We start from the raw sequence: 18,893 nt of genomic DNA, 5'->3' as shown, positions 1-18,893 counted from the left end.
GAGTTGAAAATGCTGTGTATTTTAAAAATTAAAATGATGTAATTAAAAATTTTAGTGTGTGTATTATTCGCACACGTACATATACATCTATCTATCTCTACAATATATATATATATATATATATATATATATATATATATATATATATATATATGTAGATGTGCACATGTGCAACATTCATAAATTTCCGAAAATGAAAACATTCGATTAACTGGGTCAAACAAACAAACGCCAGCCGTTTCATCTTGTTTTTTTTTTTTTTTTTTTTTTTAATTGTATGTCATCAATTCTTACATACATAAACACACACACACAATTATTTACATACATGCATTCGAGTCACATACACACTAACACATAACATTTTTTTCGTTTTTTTTTTTTAAAAAGCTTTCTCCATTTTTTTTTGTCATAATTTTTTTTTTTTTTTTTGGTTTCAATTCCATCATATTTGAGATACAAGGTTTTTCCTCCATCTTTCTCTCTTTCTCTCTCTCTGTATTTTCTTCTTCGTTCCTCGTTTCTTCTTTCCTTTTTTCTTCTTTTTTTTAAACCATTTTTTCCATGCGTTTCATTTTGATATGTCTCGTTTGCATACATCAAAAACCTAACATTGGTTGAAAGATTCCAGCAAACATATGTTCCCCGTAAGCTGAAATTTTGATGCCAAACACACCACAACGTTGGACAAGTGGCAAGGACAGACCGACATTTCAGTATAATGCTTAAAATCCTAGTGGTGTGTCCGGGTACCAAGATGCTAATTGTAAGAGTTCCATACCTGGATAATAATAACCAGCAGGTGTTAGTGCAGGGAAGCCTCTACCGTAGGCATAACCAGGAAATCCGGTAGGAAAAAAGCCTGTTAACAGAATGGGAAAAAAATGAATTAGAAATAAAAAATGAAAAAAACAAAATGAAAAAAACAAAATGAAAAAAACAAAATGAAAAAAACAAAAAATGAAAAAAAAAAAAAATGAAAAAAAAAAAAAATGAAAAAAAAAAAAAATGAAAAAAAAAAAAAATGAAAAAAAAAAAAAATGAAAAAAAAAAAAATGAAAAAAAAAAAAAATGAAAAAAAAAAAAAATGAAAAAAAAAAAAATGAAAAAAAAAAAAAATGAAAAAAAAAAAAATGAAAAAAAAAAAAATGAAAAAAAAAAAAAATGAAAAAAAAAAAAATGAAAAAAAAAAATGAAAAAAAAAAATGAAAAAAAAAATTGAAAAAAAAATGAAAAAAAAATGAAAAAAATGAAAAAATAATGAAAGAAATGAGAAAAAATGAAAAAAAGAAATGAAAAAATAATGAAAAAATAAAATAAAATAAAAAAATTAATGAAAAAAAAGAAATAAAATGAAAAATTATTGAAAAAAGAAATTTAATGAAAAACCATAAAAATAAATGGGAAACAAAAATGAAAGAAAAAAATATTTTTAAATAAAGTTTAAAAATGAAAATTACAAAAAATCATTTTTTTTTTAAATTTAATAAAGATTTAATTGTTAGATTTAAAAAAAACACACACATTAAACAAAGTAAAAATGACAAAAGAAAATAAAAGAAACAAATTACATTACCAAAAATTACCCCCTTCCCCTCTCTTCCCCTTCCCAAATCTTTGTATAAATTTCCGGTTGTAATCTATATACCAATAAAAATCGGATTATATTGTTTTTATTTCGCTTTCTTGCTTGTCACCATGCACACCTTTCATCTGCACTCATTCACCCTTCTTCCTATCACCATCATCACCGATTTAACATGCTGGCATGTATTGAATGGCGTTAAGAAAGTGACTTTCAAACTAACCTATCTCTGTCCAGGTCTTGGAAGAAATTTTTAAAAGAAATAAATAAAATCTTTATTTGAATTCTTTGGACCACTGGTTTCATCTTAAGTTTTATTTGCACAACGTTTCGGTCGATGTAATCTTTGACCTTCATCATCATGTGTCGAACTCTAGAATTGTTTGACTTCCAAACCAACCTATTCCTGGTCAGGTCAATATTTATCCCCGTTTTCTCTTAAGTTCATTTATATTACTTCTTGATATGTCTTATTTTTATTTTGACTTTCTCAGTAAACTGAACCTGCTACCTCAACTGTTCTACATCTACTAATCCAGAAGCTTTCATCCATTCTTTCAATGTGACCATATCATCGAAGTCTCCTGTTCTACACACATCACCTTATATTGTCCAGATTTAATCTTTCTCTGTAGTCATAAGACCAGGCTGTGGAAGCAGATCTTGGGAACACTATAGTTGCTACTTCTTGGGTCGAATGATTTTTTTTTTACTTTCAAAAGGTAGGTGAACAGTGATAAGGTATGTCCAACAGAAAGTATAAACATAGTATTACAGCGGTATTCCAACCAGGTGGCAGGGCCAAAAAGTATGAGGTCCAACTCCAAGAATTCCAAAATATCCGACTAAAGATACTTTGTTTTAAATAGAGAGAATATGCAGAATACGACCCATGCTATGCTTTTGATAGGACTAGCAGGGAAACCCAACGTTGCCCGAGATAGAATGAAGATCAACGAATGTTCCACGCTTCTAATACTTTTATTTATTTATTTATTTTCTTTTTTACATGGGAGTCACCACTTATCAAGGCCCAGAAGCCACTCGGAGATAAGGGTTATTGCGTGTACAGTAGTCAATGGGATAATATCGTAGTAATTGTTAGTAATGGAGACTTGATAAAGTGTCTTACTTAAGGGGTCAGTTTATCAGGAATTTGTTTATGTTGGACTTGAAGACATCCAAGTTGTAGTCAGGTGGGAAATCAAAATTGGTGAAATCTCATTTTTCAACCAAATCGATTGCTTGCCGGCTCTAGTCAGGAATTTGCCGCTTTGCACCAGGAGGAAGCTTCACGTGTTTTTCTGCAATGATTTAGTCCACAATACATTGTAGTCTACATTGCACTGTAGAGAACCTAGTGTTGCTTTTATGAAATTGTTTTTATATAATGGCTTGCTTTGAAATTCAAAATGCAAAATGTCAAGTATCATGGTTCAATTATGCTCTAAACAGAAACATTGATTTCAAATGAACCCTTGTCTTATCAAAGAATCTACTGTTGATTTTATATGCTGGGCCTTTCTGCTTGTTCGGTGATAAAAATTTTCAAGTGCACTTGTAGAAGAGTGTAAAGTTTTGTCAGAATTGAACTGTTCTTTCTTTAATCGGATTTTTTTCAATTATCAATTTTTAATACTTATAATAGGCATTCCAATACAAAACCTATCCAAGAACACTTCCAGACACAGTACATCAGTGTGAAATTTTCCTACTGTGTGTGTGTGTGTGTGTGATGCGGTTTATCTCAGCCTACAGGCAACCCACGCAGGAAAGTAAGGTACCAAAATGAAGCTTATGACCAGCGGATGTTTTAATGCTATTTATATCCATGTTTGGTGTATAGAAATGCAAAAAAAAAATGCAAAAAAATAACGATTCATCAAACAACGTTTTATTTACTGGATATTTTTCCTTTTTCCAGTACAAGGACCCAAGTTTTCCCAGTCGAGCACTTGTCATGAAAATAATGATAAAGCAAAGACAAACTTGCAACATCTCTTCTGTGAGAAAGAGGTTGCAGGAAAGAGAAACAACATCTCCTATGAGATTATGAAGTTTATTTTGAACTCTAACAAGGCAGGATAAGTCCTTTCTAGCAGCTCTTGCCCAGATGTGGCAACAGTACTCCATCCTTGGAATACTTGGCTCTTATAGAGAATTGCATCAGCAGTGAGATATCTACTGGATCGATAGAAGGATCCCACCATTTTTCCAGCAGCCTTGGCAATGGATAAGCAACATCGAGCCTGGTCAATACCATATAGGTGACCAATTTGGTAACACCAGGTGCCGTATGTCGGAGGACATTGACACCTCCCTACAAGGGTTGCAAAAACCAAACGATGTCACCTCCCCAAATGGGGATGTACATGCGAATAGAGACTGCTTGTGAATTTCATATTCCCATGAAACTTCCTACTTTGGAGGAAACCAGTTAAAACCATCTTAGATTAGTACTGCAGTTTCATTTATTTGATTTCCTACTGTGGAAAGAAAAGACACAAAGAGGCAGGAAAATGGGAGTGAAAAGCCAGCATCCCCAAGGAGAAAAAGCATTCCGGTTCACAAAAAATACCCGGGCAGCCCTGTGGGCATTCCTCAGCAGGGACGCCTCAGACAATTAACAATAAACTAACCCCTTCACAACGAGAGAAAAAGTGAAGCCTCGGTGGGTGAACCTCCTAGAACTGTGCAGGACCAGCAACATGTCAGAAAGCCAACAAGGTAAAAAGTTATCATAAGAATGATCTAGACTATCGCTTTGGGTACTGAGGGAAAATTGACAAAATTGATCGAAATCTCCAAACGCTGCAAAATTTAATAAAAAAACGAGAATGTAATAATTAAAATATGAGAATCGTTCCAAAAGTAAAACCTCCTATTTTTTTTAACCCAAAAAGTTGAAGAGATACGAAGACTGGATCGGCATCATTAAAACGAGTGATCTTTTGTTCTTTAGAATTTATTCTTCTTACATAGTCACCATCATTCTCAATGCCAGGAATTCAATGACATTTCTGCTTCTGACACATGTACATGACAGGAGTTGCTTTCTTAGAGTCTCATACTGTCAATATCTGCAACAGAAAGATGAAACTTTCAGGTCGAGAAAGCATAAGTTCAGTTATCATAATAATGCAATTTGCAAGCCTCTTTGATCCATTCAGGTGGAATAAAAAAATAAAGAGGCATTACTTTTGGAACATCCCTCGTAAAATAAAGTATTGGAATTAATATTTAGTGAATAATTAAAAGAAACAGAATATTTACCAGGAGCGGCCAAACCACGGCTTGCAAGTAGTTCAGGTGCGCCTTGAAAAAAAAAAAAGAAAAAGAAAAAAAAAAAAAATCATAAAAATAAATAAATAAGAAATGAAAAAAAAAAGTGAAATGGATTTAATTGTCCATGTACTAACACATATTTTTCCAAAAAAATTTTTAAATAACGAAATATAAAAATAAAAATGACTGGTAATCTTCACATACATTTTTGTTACATTAAAAGCAAAAGTTTCAGCGTTGAAAAAAAGAAAACTGAAAATTTTTGATATAAAGTAAAAGTAAAAAAAAAACATGGATGCTATACAAATTAAAATAAATACGGATCTATTCAGCTCATTTTTTTTTTTTTCTTAATTGTATTTTAAGAAAAAAAAAAAAAAGTAACTCCACAATTATTCTGCAAATTTCGGTATTTTGGACTATCTCAAAGGGACTTGAGGGGGGTTCATAATTTGGGCACACCCTCCCATTTGAAAATTCAAATATTTTAGATTTGCATTATTTTTCAACCCAGCCGTTTCAGAGTTCATTGGGAACTCTCTCTCTCTCTCTCTCTCTGTACCTTTTATATACATATAAGTAAAGATGTTTTTGTGGTCTCTTTGTCTTACCGGGCTTGAGGGGGGGGGGCATAATTTGGGCACACCCTCCCATTTGAAAATTCAAATATTTCAGATTTGCATTATATTTTTAAAATCCGATCCAGAGTCATTAGACAGAAATTAAGCAAGATTCCCTTAATTTCAATTTCTTCTTAAGACCTAAACATATTTTCTAGAATAAAAAAAAAAAAATTATGTATTTTCTACAATCCAAAGTGGAGTAAAAATTCTAGACAGGTTTAGTATCATATTTTGATTTTAATTTTCATGAAAGTGGTGCAGAACCGTTGTCTGTGGTGTAATTTTTACCAGTCATGGGACGGGTATTCTTTTTTGATATATTTAATATTTAAAATATAATAAATCTTTTTTTTTTTTTTTTTTTTGCATTATGTTGTTAAAGAAAATTTGAATTTCATTCGATTTAATTTCTTTAAGAAAATACTTTTTCAGGGTCGGAATTATTTTTAAATAGTAATAAAATATAAAAAACCAAAGCAGAAGCAATTACCTGGATTAGTTACAGATAGAAAATTGGTTAACTCGTCACTGGGTTAATTCATAATTACTTGATCAAAATTGGCCAGAAAGGACAACATCTTTTAAAAAGTGACTGATGTAATGGACCACAAATCATTTTTAGTGACATTTATAATTGCATTTATTTTTCCATTATAAGAATTTGAATTATAAGAAATTGTTAGCGAAATTCAAAGCATCTGTGAAGCATGATTTCTGTTCCATAAAAAACAAAAGCAAAATAACAACAAACAAAAATAATTATAAAATGGTTTGGCCTGGTGGACTGACATGCAAATACATCAGATCTTTTTCACATCCAACAAGGGGCACTATTTTCTGCATCCAACAAGGGACACTATGTTCCGCATCCAACAAGGGACACTATTTTTCGCATTCAACAAAGAGCATTATTTTTCACCTCCAACAAGGAACATTATTTTTCGCATCAGATCTTTTTCATATTCAACAAGGGACACTATTTTCTGCATCCAATAAGGGACATTATTTTTTGCATCCACTAAAGGATATTTTTCACATTCAACAAGGAACATTATTTTTCACATTCAACAAGGAACATTATTTTTCACATCCAACAAGGAACATTATTTTTCACATCCAACAAGGAACATTATTTTTCACATCCAACAAGGAACATTATTTTTCACATTCAACAAGGAACATTATTTTTCACATTCAACAAGGAACATTATTTTTCACGTCCAACAAGGAACATTATTTTTCACATTCAACAAGGAACATTATTTTTCACATCCAACAAGGAACATTATTTTTCGCATCCAACAAGGAACATTTTTTACATCCAATGAAGGATATTTTTTGCATTCAACAAGGGACATTATTTTTCACATCCAATAAAGGGACATTATTTTGATGTTTTATTTCTAAAATCATAATTTGGTGTAATAAACAATCCATATGATTCTGCATGCAAGAAATGCTGACATGACCATGCAAATTTTTTTTTTAATCATATGCAACGGCATCTTTATCTGTACTTATCAGACATTGCCCGGGAATGGTTTTTACTTACAATTTTTTTTTTAATTATATCATTTTATTTTCCAAAATATTTTTTTGCTTCAAACAAAGAGAAGTTATTCTCTATTAACAGATGCATAATTAGATCCCTTTTATGATTTTTTTAAAACTTCGTCCATATGACAACAATTCTGATCCGATCAAAGTATTTTTTCTAAGGAATTGCATCGAGTTATGTTTTATTCTTCTTAACATGTTGCAACGATTCACCAGAAGAACTCACAAATTAGAATTAAGCATTGATTTTGTAGTAAGAAAGCTACTGATGACAAAGAAATAAAGAGACTGATTTTACTTTATGTATTAGATTTATGTTTCTTACCTCAAGCACTAACATTTAGAAAAAAGCATGACACAATTGTTTTATTTAGCCGACAAACATGAGCGCAAACTATTTTCTACAAGAATCAAGCTGTGTTTCGGAGTTTTTGAGATGAGAATTGAAAAAGAAAGTCACCATTTGCCCACGCATGGAGTATTAGTGGCATGTCTGGGTTCGAACACCAACTACTAGTCCCTCTCTTGGAAAAAGTAGAAAAAAAAAAAAAAAAGAGAGTCTCTAACCTAATAGTGCCTGCATCATTTATCAAGCCCAAACCCCATCACTGCACTGTTGCATCCTTGTACACTAGTGCTCCCGACCAAGCTAACTGGCAGCAAAATCCCACATCTTCACTGTAGAGATCCTCGGATACCGAATAACTTTCTACTCTAATATTTCTTTCTCTGGATTGTTGTCTTTGGAATGCTCTGCTTCCTATTTCCTTAACATGCAGAAATTTAAATATGTGAAAAAAAAAAAAAAAACATCTTGCTGCACGACTCCCCATTTAGGATGTCCCCTAACCATATCTTATTGGTAATAGACCTTGTTTGGAGTTAATTTAAGTTTGGAAACGAAAACAAAAGGAATTAATACCGATTTCAATATCTTCTTTCATTTTTTCAAGAAATTATTCTAAAGTTGTGTATATAAAATCTTCATAAATCTACCTTATCTTGACAAAGTCTTATAAATGGGACGAAACATTCAAACCAACATATCTGCGATTATTCCATTTCGCCTTTTTTAACCTGTTTCTTTTCATATTCATTTTTATGTGTGTACATTGTGTCATATATTAATCCCCTAGAAATAACTTTAGACACTTTGAGGGGCACATATAGATTTGGGCCACCTCCACTATCTTTCCCGGAGAATTTTGATTTGGAGTATGATTTGAATTTCGTTAAAAAAAAAAAAAAAAAAAAAAAAAAAAAAGGAGGGTATATTTAAAGTTTGAAAGAAGTCTCTGTTCCCATAAATCGCTTAAGGATTTCACAAAATTTCCATTGTCTTCCCTAGTAAATCTTTAGCTTTTATAAATATCCTCTTAATTTTCTTTCTAAAGGGAACACACGCACGGACATTAACATTTTATATATAGATATTGCACACCGTGAGGATCAATCAGGACAAAGAGGAAAGGTGGGAGATTAAAATATGCATGCAGCAATCAAAAACTACACACATTCCATTTAAAACATGAAGAATAGATTTTTCTCTTTGTAAAATAAACAGCGACATATGTACAATAAAATTGATATAGTTAAACATTGGATAACATTGAGGAAGAGAAAGAGAGAAGAACAAGTGCATATACAAAGAACATGTAGTTTAAAACACTGCATGTAATATATATATATATATATATATATATATATATATATATACACACATACACATACTGTATATGATGTAATATACTGTTTTGTTTTTAAATCCTCGAAACAGTGTTTCATGGTAAACAACTGATGATCCCTTGAAAAATAAATTGTCGGTACTATAGTAAATTCGAGAGCGAGTTGATGCAGTGATTGCAGGTGATTAAATAACTTACTGACTAGATGGTTTTCTTACGAATGATAAAAAAATATTTTTTTGTATAGTTTTAAAGGTTAAAAATTTCAAAGACTATATATATATATATCTTCTATAAATATAAAAGTGAAAATGTTTGTGTGTGTGCGCGTTTTCGTGTATGTCCAAGAAAGGCTTTTTTCTGAGAGCCGATCGGTTGCCTCACAACTTCTTAAAACTTTTTATATCGCGCCTAAATGATAATATCTACGAGTTAACAACCGGGGTCGCCTGTCTATTTATTTTGCCTGACTTTCAAAAGATAAATATTCAACAATTTTCGATTGCTGCATGTACAGTAAGCTTTTTCGTATAAAAAAAAGAAGCGAACAGACTCGCGGTGCACTCAAAGTTGACGTCATTAACTCGTCAAAAACGGGCACCTGTCGTTAAACGTTGCATGTTTTTTTTCACACTTTATTATTTTCCAACTGCGCGTCAAGGCTTCGTTTTTTTGTTTTTTTTTTAAAACAAACACCCGGGACACCCGGCCAACGATTTTTCTTTTCATTTACCCGAAAACACACACACCTACAAACACCCGGGCAACGCCAGGTACCCCCCACTAGTATGTATATATTTCCAAAATCTCTGGCTTTGATGGAGGGGAGAAAAAACTTGCTGCTATGGCTTCATATGATCTGAAATAACAGCAAGGGGAGACTTGATTCCAAATAGTTCTCATACATTATATCTCCCCTCTTTTGGAAATAGGGTATGTTTATAAGCATCTCTATTATCAAATAATCTTTATACATTGTGAAATTTACTTTATGTATGAAAACCAAAGAGGGGAGATATAACGCAAGAGAAATATTTGGAATCAAGTCTCCCCTTGTTATTTCAGACCATTTGAAACCATAGCAACAAGTTTTAGTTTCCTCTCTATCAAGACGAGATGTTTTGGGGGAAATATCAGATATTTTGTAATTCATATGCAAAACTAGGAAAACAAATGACTATGATTGAAGCATTTTATGACTGTAAAAATGTGCCAAAAATATGCTCTGGATGATGGCTTATCCACTTAATGTGAGACCTTAAAGGCAAATGTCACATAGCTTACTACACAATTCAGGTCATTAGATTTTCAACAAGCTTTCATTTATTTAATTCTGATCAGTAGTCGCCGAGATTTGGAACCTATTAAATTGCCAAAAAAGTTGGTATATATATATATATATATATATATATATATATATATATATATATATACTATTGTTACAGAGAGAGAGAGAGAGAGAGAGAGAGGTGAGTGAACGTGGCTAGATCTGGGAGATTTGATTTGGGCTTTGAAGAAGACGGACGGTTTTCCGTTGTCTCCCCCTCTTAACTGGGGAGGGGGGAGACGAACGCTGACGTGTGTAGAAGAAGAACCCCCACACAGGGCCGATTTCACTTCCACTTTTGCAGGACCTCTGGGGAAAGTGAAATAAAAAACTATAAAACCCATTCATCGTCTTGGAGTGATAAATCTTCGTCAAACAGGTATCAAGTCTCCCTCCAGGATGAGAAATCTCCAGACGGTCCAACATCGAAGAAGCAGAGGTAGGTTCTGAAAATACATGTCACACACACGATTCCTTTTATGATAATCAAACACACAACCCTTTATATTAGAGACAATCATACCACACGGAATCTTTTTATGTTATACACCAAACGTAAATGGTGCCCAGATGATAACGATATATAACACTATTTGTAGCCAAACTGAATATTGAAATGTCATATCTTTGGTTCTATGGGACAAAACTACATGTAAATTTGCAGGCTTTTTGAAGATTATAATACTATTCTATTGTTAAAATTTTATGACAATTGGTAAAAAAGAACCTATATTTTCAAACAAATAAAATATTCCCAAATTTATCTACATTTGTATATTTGGCAGGCTAGCTTTAGTTTTGCTGCTTTGGGGTGAATTTTGCCATTTAAAACCTACTTATTAGTGCTGGGGCGATTAATCAAAACCAGAATCGAGAATAGAAAAACACCGGAACTTTTAAGCTATCAGAATCAAAAATATTTGAGCTTAATCGATGATACCAAAAAAACGATTCTTTTAAATTTTTTTACTTTGTTCATTTGTTTTTACAACTTAATTTTTGATCGCTAGTACTAATAATAAATTAAAAAAAAATATTTATTGATTTTAAACTATCAATAAAACTAAAATTCATAGTTCACTCCACAAGTGTATTTTTATGTAACCCCCACCTCCTCACAATTTTCTATAGCTAAATATTTCGAAATTATAATGGAATCGGAATCAGTCATTGTATCGGAATCAGGAATTTAGAACAGAATATTGGAATCGTCCCATCACTAGTACTCTGAATTAGGAGAGGGATGATAGAGAAGAGGTTGGAAGAGGGAATGAGGGGCACAGAAGGGGAAAGAGTTAGGTAAATCTGTTGAAATAAGGATAACCCCACCATGGAAAGGAGGGAAGGGGTGGTAAGTGGATGGTTAAAGGATGAGCGAAAACAAATTCATCCATAATATAAATCTCACCTGTCTGTTTAAATGTATGTATGTATTTATGTATGTGTGTATGTATGTGTGTGTCTGCCTAAAAGTTTTGATAGAGGCGACGGATTTTCACAAGATTGGTATCATTTTGAAGCTCAACATCTTGGGCGACAAATATAGAAAAATTGGCCAAAAACATTAACTCCTTCACCTTCAACTGGGCAGTTTTCTACAAGGAGGGGGTCGATATTTTGCAAGCCATTTTTGCAAGTCATATCAGTTGGATTGATTTTGCCTAATTTTAACGTTTCAAATGTCATGTCATCGAATAACAGTAAGACATCAAATTTTCTTTCACTTTCTTTTCTGCCTTTGCGTCATGGTTCGAGCCTGCCTGCCTACAACCACTTCAAAAAAAAAAATTTTTTTTTTTTTTCTCAACACATACCTGCAAACACCCGGGCAACGCCGGGCACCCAGGCTAGTATGTTTATATGAGAAAGAGGGAATCAGGAGAGAGATGATAGAGAGGCAAGTGGCAGGCAAGTAAGGGGAAATAATGGTTGTTTAGCTTTCTCCCACTGCAAGAACGGAGACACCAGGGTCGGAAAGTGGGATTAAGAAGTCAACCCCACTCTGACCTGCAAAAAGTGCCGGTAAGAGCGCCTCAGGTGATTAGCAATAAATTAACCCCCTTCTCAAAGAGAGACGGTAAAGCCTGGGAAACCTAGAACTGCACATGACTAGCATACTACTGCAATCAACAGGAAAAAGGTCATTACAAGAATGGTTTAGACTGTTGATTTGCTTTGAACTTATGAAAAGCCAGGGTCTTAATCAACTATGCAGTGGGCATTATTTTTTACTTTGTTTCCATGACAACGAATTTCAAGAATGGTTACATTTTAGATTTATGCATATTTTTTTTCTTTGATCTTTTTGAATAATAAAAAAAAAACAAGGTGTTTGGAAAATCGATGGCATAACTTGGCAATTATGTTCTACTAGTTGTTCTGAACAAGCATTGCCCAGGATCCATTAACCACGTTTTTGTTGTTGCTGTTTCTTTTTTTTTTGTTTTGATTTCATGAGAACAAAGCAAGACAACTAATTAAACGGAGCGAAAAATCTTTGCATTTATTTATAGAAAAAAAAAAAAAAAAAAAAAAATTTAAAAACGTAAAGATGTTAATCTTAGTAAAAGACTAAATTACTTCCCTTTGATTATTTTTCTTTTAAGACGCTAAATAAACCTTGGAAAAAAAAAAAAAAAAATCCCCCCCAAAAAAACAAAACAAAGAACGATAACTCTTAAAAGACGAAGTTATTTTCCTTAGATGATTTTACTTTTAAGATAACTATGATTTTCTACATATCAGAAAACTGAATTAAGTATTATTTTAAGAATATATCATACTGAAGTGTATTTGCTAATAACATGGTGCAATAATAACAAATGTAAATTGATTAATCAAAATCAAAGTTTGAACAGTCAGCTAAAAAGCTATTTAGTTCAACCTATAAATTCAGACAGCATATATATATATATAAACGATAAAAACGAAGCAGTAAATTGTCTATGGGAACATAGTGCAGTGGATTAGAGCGCTGGACTGAAATACATAAGGCCTAAGGTTCGAATCCTACCAACAGTCAAGCTACGCTGAAGAGGAGTAGGGCTCCGAAACACGCAGGTCCGTAGATTACTGTTTTTAAAAATAATAAATAAATAATACGTCCAAATAAAATTGGGCGACTTTCTAAGAAAAACACCGGTTCTCCGAGGCGGAGACATAAACATTACTATCGTTTAAAAAATCAAAACAAAAACCACATATATATATATATAATACGATAGCATGAGCGTTATTTTCTGTGTCAGGCTTAAATCTGAGTTGTTTAATTGATATGTACTGCCATTTCTTGTCATAAATAATTTTACCAATAATTCTTCATAAGTTTTGGTTTCGGTTTCGATTATAGCTGACAGTACTTAAGTCACCTATTTTTTTAATAAATAATTTTTATCAAGAATTCTCCATAAGTTTTGCTTTGGTTTGGTTTCGATTATAACTGATGGCACTTAAGTCATATATTTTTTTTTATAAATAATTTTATCAAGAATTCTCCATCAATTTTGGTCTCAGTTCCGATTATGGTTGAAGGAACTCAAGTACATATATATAAACATATTTATTTCATAAGTTTTTATTTTGGTTTTGATTCAAGCTGATGCACCCAAGTCATATGGATATATTTTTTATTTTTGAAATCGCAACTTTATAATATATAAAAATTGATAGAACATTAACTCTATAATAATATATACGAATCTGCAAAAATTAAAATATATTTAAGCATACTTTACGACCGGCTTTTGCCGAGCGTTCGTGCTAGCTTAGATAAATACTTTTGCAGTTTTAACAAAAAATCTACAATAATATCAGAGCGTCTCCATTTACACTGAACCTCTACAGAATGCCAACATCAATATATTACAACAGAATGAGTCCCCTGTGGAATTTCCACTGACCCCGCTAGTATATATTAATGTTGGAGATGATTAATTGGAATTAGAAACTGGAAAAATCAGAAATTTTCCAATGTCAAAAACGATTCTTTTGACTTTTGTATTTGATTTTGTTTAAAGCAAAATCTTCCACTGCTGCTAATAATAATAAAATACTAAATGATTTTTATACTACCAGTAAACTAAAATTGATAATTGCCCCCCCCCCATCGCACAATAGCATTTTCACATTTGAGAAAATATCTGCATATTTAAAATGCGTTTTTTTATCGTAACTGGAAAAAAATTAACGCTATAATTAAATATAAAGAAATCTATAAAGAATCGGAATCTGAAATTGTATCAGAATCGGGAAAAATATCAGAATCATCCCATCACTAATATATATTAGTGTTGGGACGATTAATTGGAATCGGAAAAATTGGAGCTTTTTGGGGTATCGGAATCGATAAAATTTGAGTCTATTTTCTGATGCCAAAACCGATTCCTTTAATTATCTATTTTATTTGATTTTGTTTTTATAAAACATCCACTGCTTGTAGTAATAATAAAATAAACATTTATTGATTTAAACTTCCAGTAAGACTAAAATCTTTAGATCACCCCCTCCTCATAAATGTGTTTTTATGTTTGAGAAAATACATGCGCATTTAAGATGCGTTTTAACAGTAATCAGGAAAAATAAAAATTTTACAGTAAAATATTTAGAGATTTATAAAGAATCGGAATCGGTAATTGTATTGGAATCGGGAATTTAGTACAGAATAGGTAATTGTATCGGAATTGATAAAAATATTGTCTCATCACTAATATATATATATATGTGTGTGTGTTTATTGGTTTCCAAGTTAGGGTTTGGTATGAGCTAAAGAAAGTTGGACAGTTTCCGAGTGAAGAAAGGAATAAGAAAGTACTTCAGTTGCTGAAAATCAAGGAGTGAAAATAGTGTTGAAACAATCTGAATCAGAAAAAAATCTTAACTTTTGAGATATCGGAATTTTCCATTTCTGGCATTAATTGTAAAATGATAAATATTTATTGATTTGAAATTATCAGTAAAATTTAAAGGCGTAGACAATATTTAATGTTCGTGAAAATACGAATATATGCACAAAGTTCTTAGGTTTTTACAGTAATCAAAAAAATTTTTTTAAAAATAAAAAACAGCTCCACAGGTAAATATTTAGAGGATTTAAAAGAATAGAAATTGGAATCGGTACTAGTATTGGAATCGGTAATTTAGAACAGAATTGGTACTTGTATCGGTATCAGGAAAATATTCAAATTATTCCATCAATAGAAGGCAGTGGATGAAGGCAGAAGAGAGGAAAGGGGGAGATGGCGTCAGTTTGTGACCAAATCGCCTAACAGGGGCAGTTCTATGAGAGAAAATATAAATTATTATTTATAACCGCTACTTCGGGCCAAGATCAAAGTGTAGTATCTGTTCCGGCAGATGCTGCAAGCTATGACTAGCTAGGACTAGCAAAGACCAGATGTGGGAGCAACCCCACATGCCTGACCATTAACCAGCTCCCATTTCCCACCTCTCGGGAGCTGGTCCCCTTTTTCCCTTCCCCCTCCCTTCACTCCTCACATTAAAAATCGGCCTTGTGCCTAATTTGCTCGGTGGGGGAGCAAATAAATACCATCTGTTCTTCAGATGCTGCACTTAAGATAATTTGTACCAGTCAATGGATGGGGAAACCCTCTATACTGGGACAATTATTATTTTTGGTAACCAGAGTGCCCCCTTTTTGCCTACTTTTAGGGGAGCTGGTTTTTACCTCACATTAAAAACGGCCTTGTGCCTAATTTGCTCAGTGGGGGAGCAAATAAATACCATCTGTTCTTCAGATGCTGCACTTCTATTTCTTGTTCTCTTTCGGTGGAGGAGAAATCCTTCACGACTGAGACAATTTTTATTTTTGTACCTTTTCTCCACGTTAAAAAACGACCCTGGTGTCTAACTCACTACTACTAACTACTACTGTCTACTAAGGCATAGTAAATAGGTACAGTAGAACATTAAGCCGAAATTATGTTATCGATTTCCTGAACATGTTGTGTGAAAGTAAATATGCAACAAGAATGTAAATCCATGCCAAAGTTCTATCAAACCTGAAGATAAAAATATAATTCCATTTTGCAATTCTAAGACAATAAATAAAAACATACATATGCAATTATAGATGGATCAGAGAAGACTATCACAAAGCAATAAGTGGAAAGATGCTGGTGTTGAGGAGAAAGATTGAAACAAACTGATTTTATTTTTTCGAAAAATAAATAAAATATTAAAAATAAAATAAATAATATTAAGTATCAACACAAGCTTCATATTATTAAGTTTAAATAATACAATATATTTAAATATAATTTCGAGTTTCTGTGGAATTATTCATTTTTACAATAGTCATAAATAATATGAACGTTTGAAAGTCAAACATGCTTGATGAAGGTATTTCCCCCGAAATATTACAATACGAGACCTCCATCCAACCATGCTGATGCAAGAACACAATAAATGTAAAATATTAAAAAAAGAATATTATACATATATTTGATGTCGTAAATATCATAAAACACAATTGCAACCACTTTTTCAATTTTTTTTCGGACTTATGCAATCATGCCCATTTTCTTTTTAAGTTGATGAGTTCTTAATCTTCCGATGAGTCGGGGCGGAAAATATTTTAAAAAATTGACATAAGAATTATACGATTGTTTCAGCACTACGAAACAAGTGCTGTTAAAAATGGAACATTTTAACATGCTGAAACAAATAAATAAGATGAACAAAATCTTGGAATTTGAAATATAGACTTTTTGTTTATATATATATATATATATATATATATATATATATATTGCATTAGTAAAGGTGAATCCTTATTCCAAAAATAATAATTTGCTTCAGTCTGTATCTATCCACCTCTGCATTGTACTGCTTTCTATAAATTTAAATTTCATTTATATACATACAAAACAATGCTTCAAGTAAACTATATTAAACTCTTTTTTTTTTTTTAGTAAATCTTATTTGACCTACAAATGATCTAATGTGTGTAAGTGTATTCCATAATATATATTTCGAGGTAAAACTTCTTTTTCAAATAGTGAGCGTTTCAAATTTCCTGATAAATTTGTCCTCCTTCTCAACACAGGCATATTTCCATTTCTTCCATTGTACCTCTCTTTATATACAATACACGCAATGCTTCAAGCAAACTACATCACCATTGGCAATTGTTATTGCATGCAAATTGTGCAGCATCAAGAGTGCATATGGATAATTGATGCAAAGAAGAAAAAAAGCAGGTACTGCACATGTAAATTAAGACATGTACATGTTTTTAAGAGAAGAAACAAAATAGGATTAAAAAAAAAAAAAACATGTAGCAAAAATTGAGCCACAATATGAATTCAATATCGAGTGGTCACAAAAAAAAATTATCTTATAATTCTCGGATTCCCGAGTTTGACAGAAAAATTTGCAGAGTCCAACAAGATACACCTGAAAAAAAAGGTCGGAGGTTAGGTCGGCAGAACCGTTGTGAAAATAACGCTCAAGATAACAGAGGTCTGAATAATCCAAATGCGAAGGTTTTCATTCCTTGGTTTTTATCCATTTTAAGGTTTTCTATTGTGTTTATTATTTCAGTTCTATTGTTCTCCTTGGGCAATCTTTCATACCCCCCCCCCCCGTTGGAAAACGGCTTCTTTATTTAAAACTAGCAAGAACACCCAACATTACTCGGGATTGGATGAGGATAACTATGTGCTTTTTCAGTATGTTTATAACACTTTACTGCCATACACCTCCTCCCATTTTGCCCCCTAATCAAAATGAGCTGAAAATTTGGAAAACTTCCTGAATTAGTGTCCTATATATATTAGTGGCCTGGCAAGATCACAGGGAGACAACCAAGCAAAAAAAAAAAAAAAAAAAAAAAAAAAAAAAAAAAAAAGCAGCAAAACTGAAGCTAGCCTGCCAGGACACTATATTTACAAATGTAGACAAATTTGGGCATATTTTATATATATATATATATATATATATATATATATATATATATATATATATATATATATATATATATATATTATAAAGATTGATAATTGTAAATTATGAATCAGTTTCAAAAGGAAAGACAAACAAAATCAAGTTGCCTTTCCTTTTGAAACTGATTCATTATTTACAATTATTAATCTTTATACCCAATATAAATATAGCTCTAGAATACATATACCTATTGAGCTTATTATATATCTACAGTACTATGGGCACTGTTCTTTGAAAAGTAATAATAAATTTATTAATACATTAAAATAGAATCTGCTCTTTAGACTCGAGGTCTAATTCCCTCTAATGCTCCCTATTTTGGGTTGAGCATATTGGATTGTGATATACAAACTGGCCCTAACCTTTTAAGCGATGCTCTTTGTGCAAACAAATCAAGCTTAGGCATTTGGACGATGTCAAAACATCATTAATTCACTACTCGCACAACAGCAGCTGTATAGCGTAATGGTGAGGAGTATTGACTGTCGTTTGGGTGGTCAGGTTTCGATCCTGGCTTGAGGTAGTTGCCTTTCTAGCCGCACTGATGAGATGTGAAACAGTGAAACAGTACTGTGCGATTTTTAGGAATAGAAACATTCTCATTTATTCATTCAGAATTAAAGCAATAATTTCCATTTGTAATAGACGTTGAGATGTTCATTTACCAAAAACTCAAAGACGATGGATGAACGTACAAATAGAAAACGTGCCGTTTATATTATGAGTGGATTATTGTCCCATTTGTATCCTGATTTAAATTTTTGCCATGAGCGGTAATCTAATCACTAATCACTGTTTACATGTATAAATTTATTTTCTGAAATTTTATATTGTTTTTTATTATTATCATGAGCTCACAAGGAGCTTTC

General features: G+C 32.1%; 1 protein-coding gene across 3 annotated transcripts in view; it reads right to left on the bottom strand.

The window, feature by feature from the left end:
* The window catches only part of LOC145255668 (RNA-binding protein Musashi homolog 2-like), a 709,158-nt gene that overhangs the window by 144,247 nt on the left and 546,018 nt on the right, over positions 1 to 18,893 (bottom strand). For all 3 annotated transcript variants that reach the window (XM_080114227.1, XM_080114229.1, XM_080114228.1), the window contains 2 exons: positions 4,859 to 4,900; positions 782 to 862 (listed from right to left, as the gene is read on the bottom strand). In XM_080114227.1, the coding sequence (XP_079970353.1) occupies positions 782 to 862; positions 4,859 to 4,900 (123 nt within the window). The remainder of the gene's footprint in view (positions 1 to 781; positions 863 to 4,858; positions 4,901 to 18,893) is intronic.

Source organism: Euprymna scolopes, chromosome 31 (assembly GCF_053919585.1).
Source record: "Euprymna scolopes isolate OS-2025 chromosome 31, ASM5391958v1, whole genome shotgun sequence".
Lineage (NCBI taxonomy): Eukaryota > Metazoa > Mollusca > Cephalopoda > Sepiida > Sepiolidae > Euprymna > Euprymna scolopes.
Note: the sequence above shows the minus strand (reverse complement) of the source record. Positions and strands in the feature narration are given on the sequence as shown.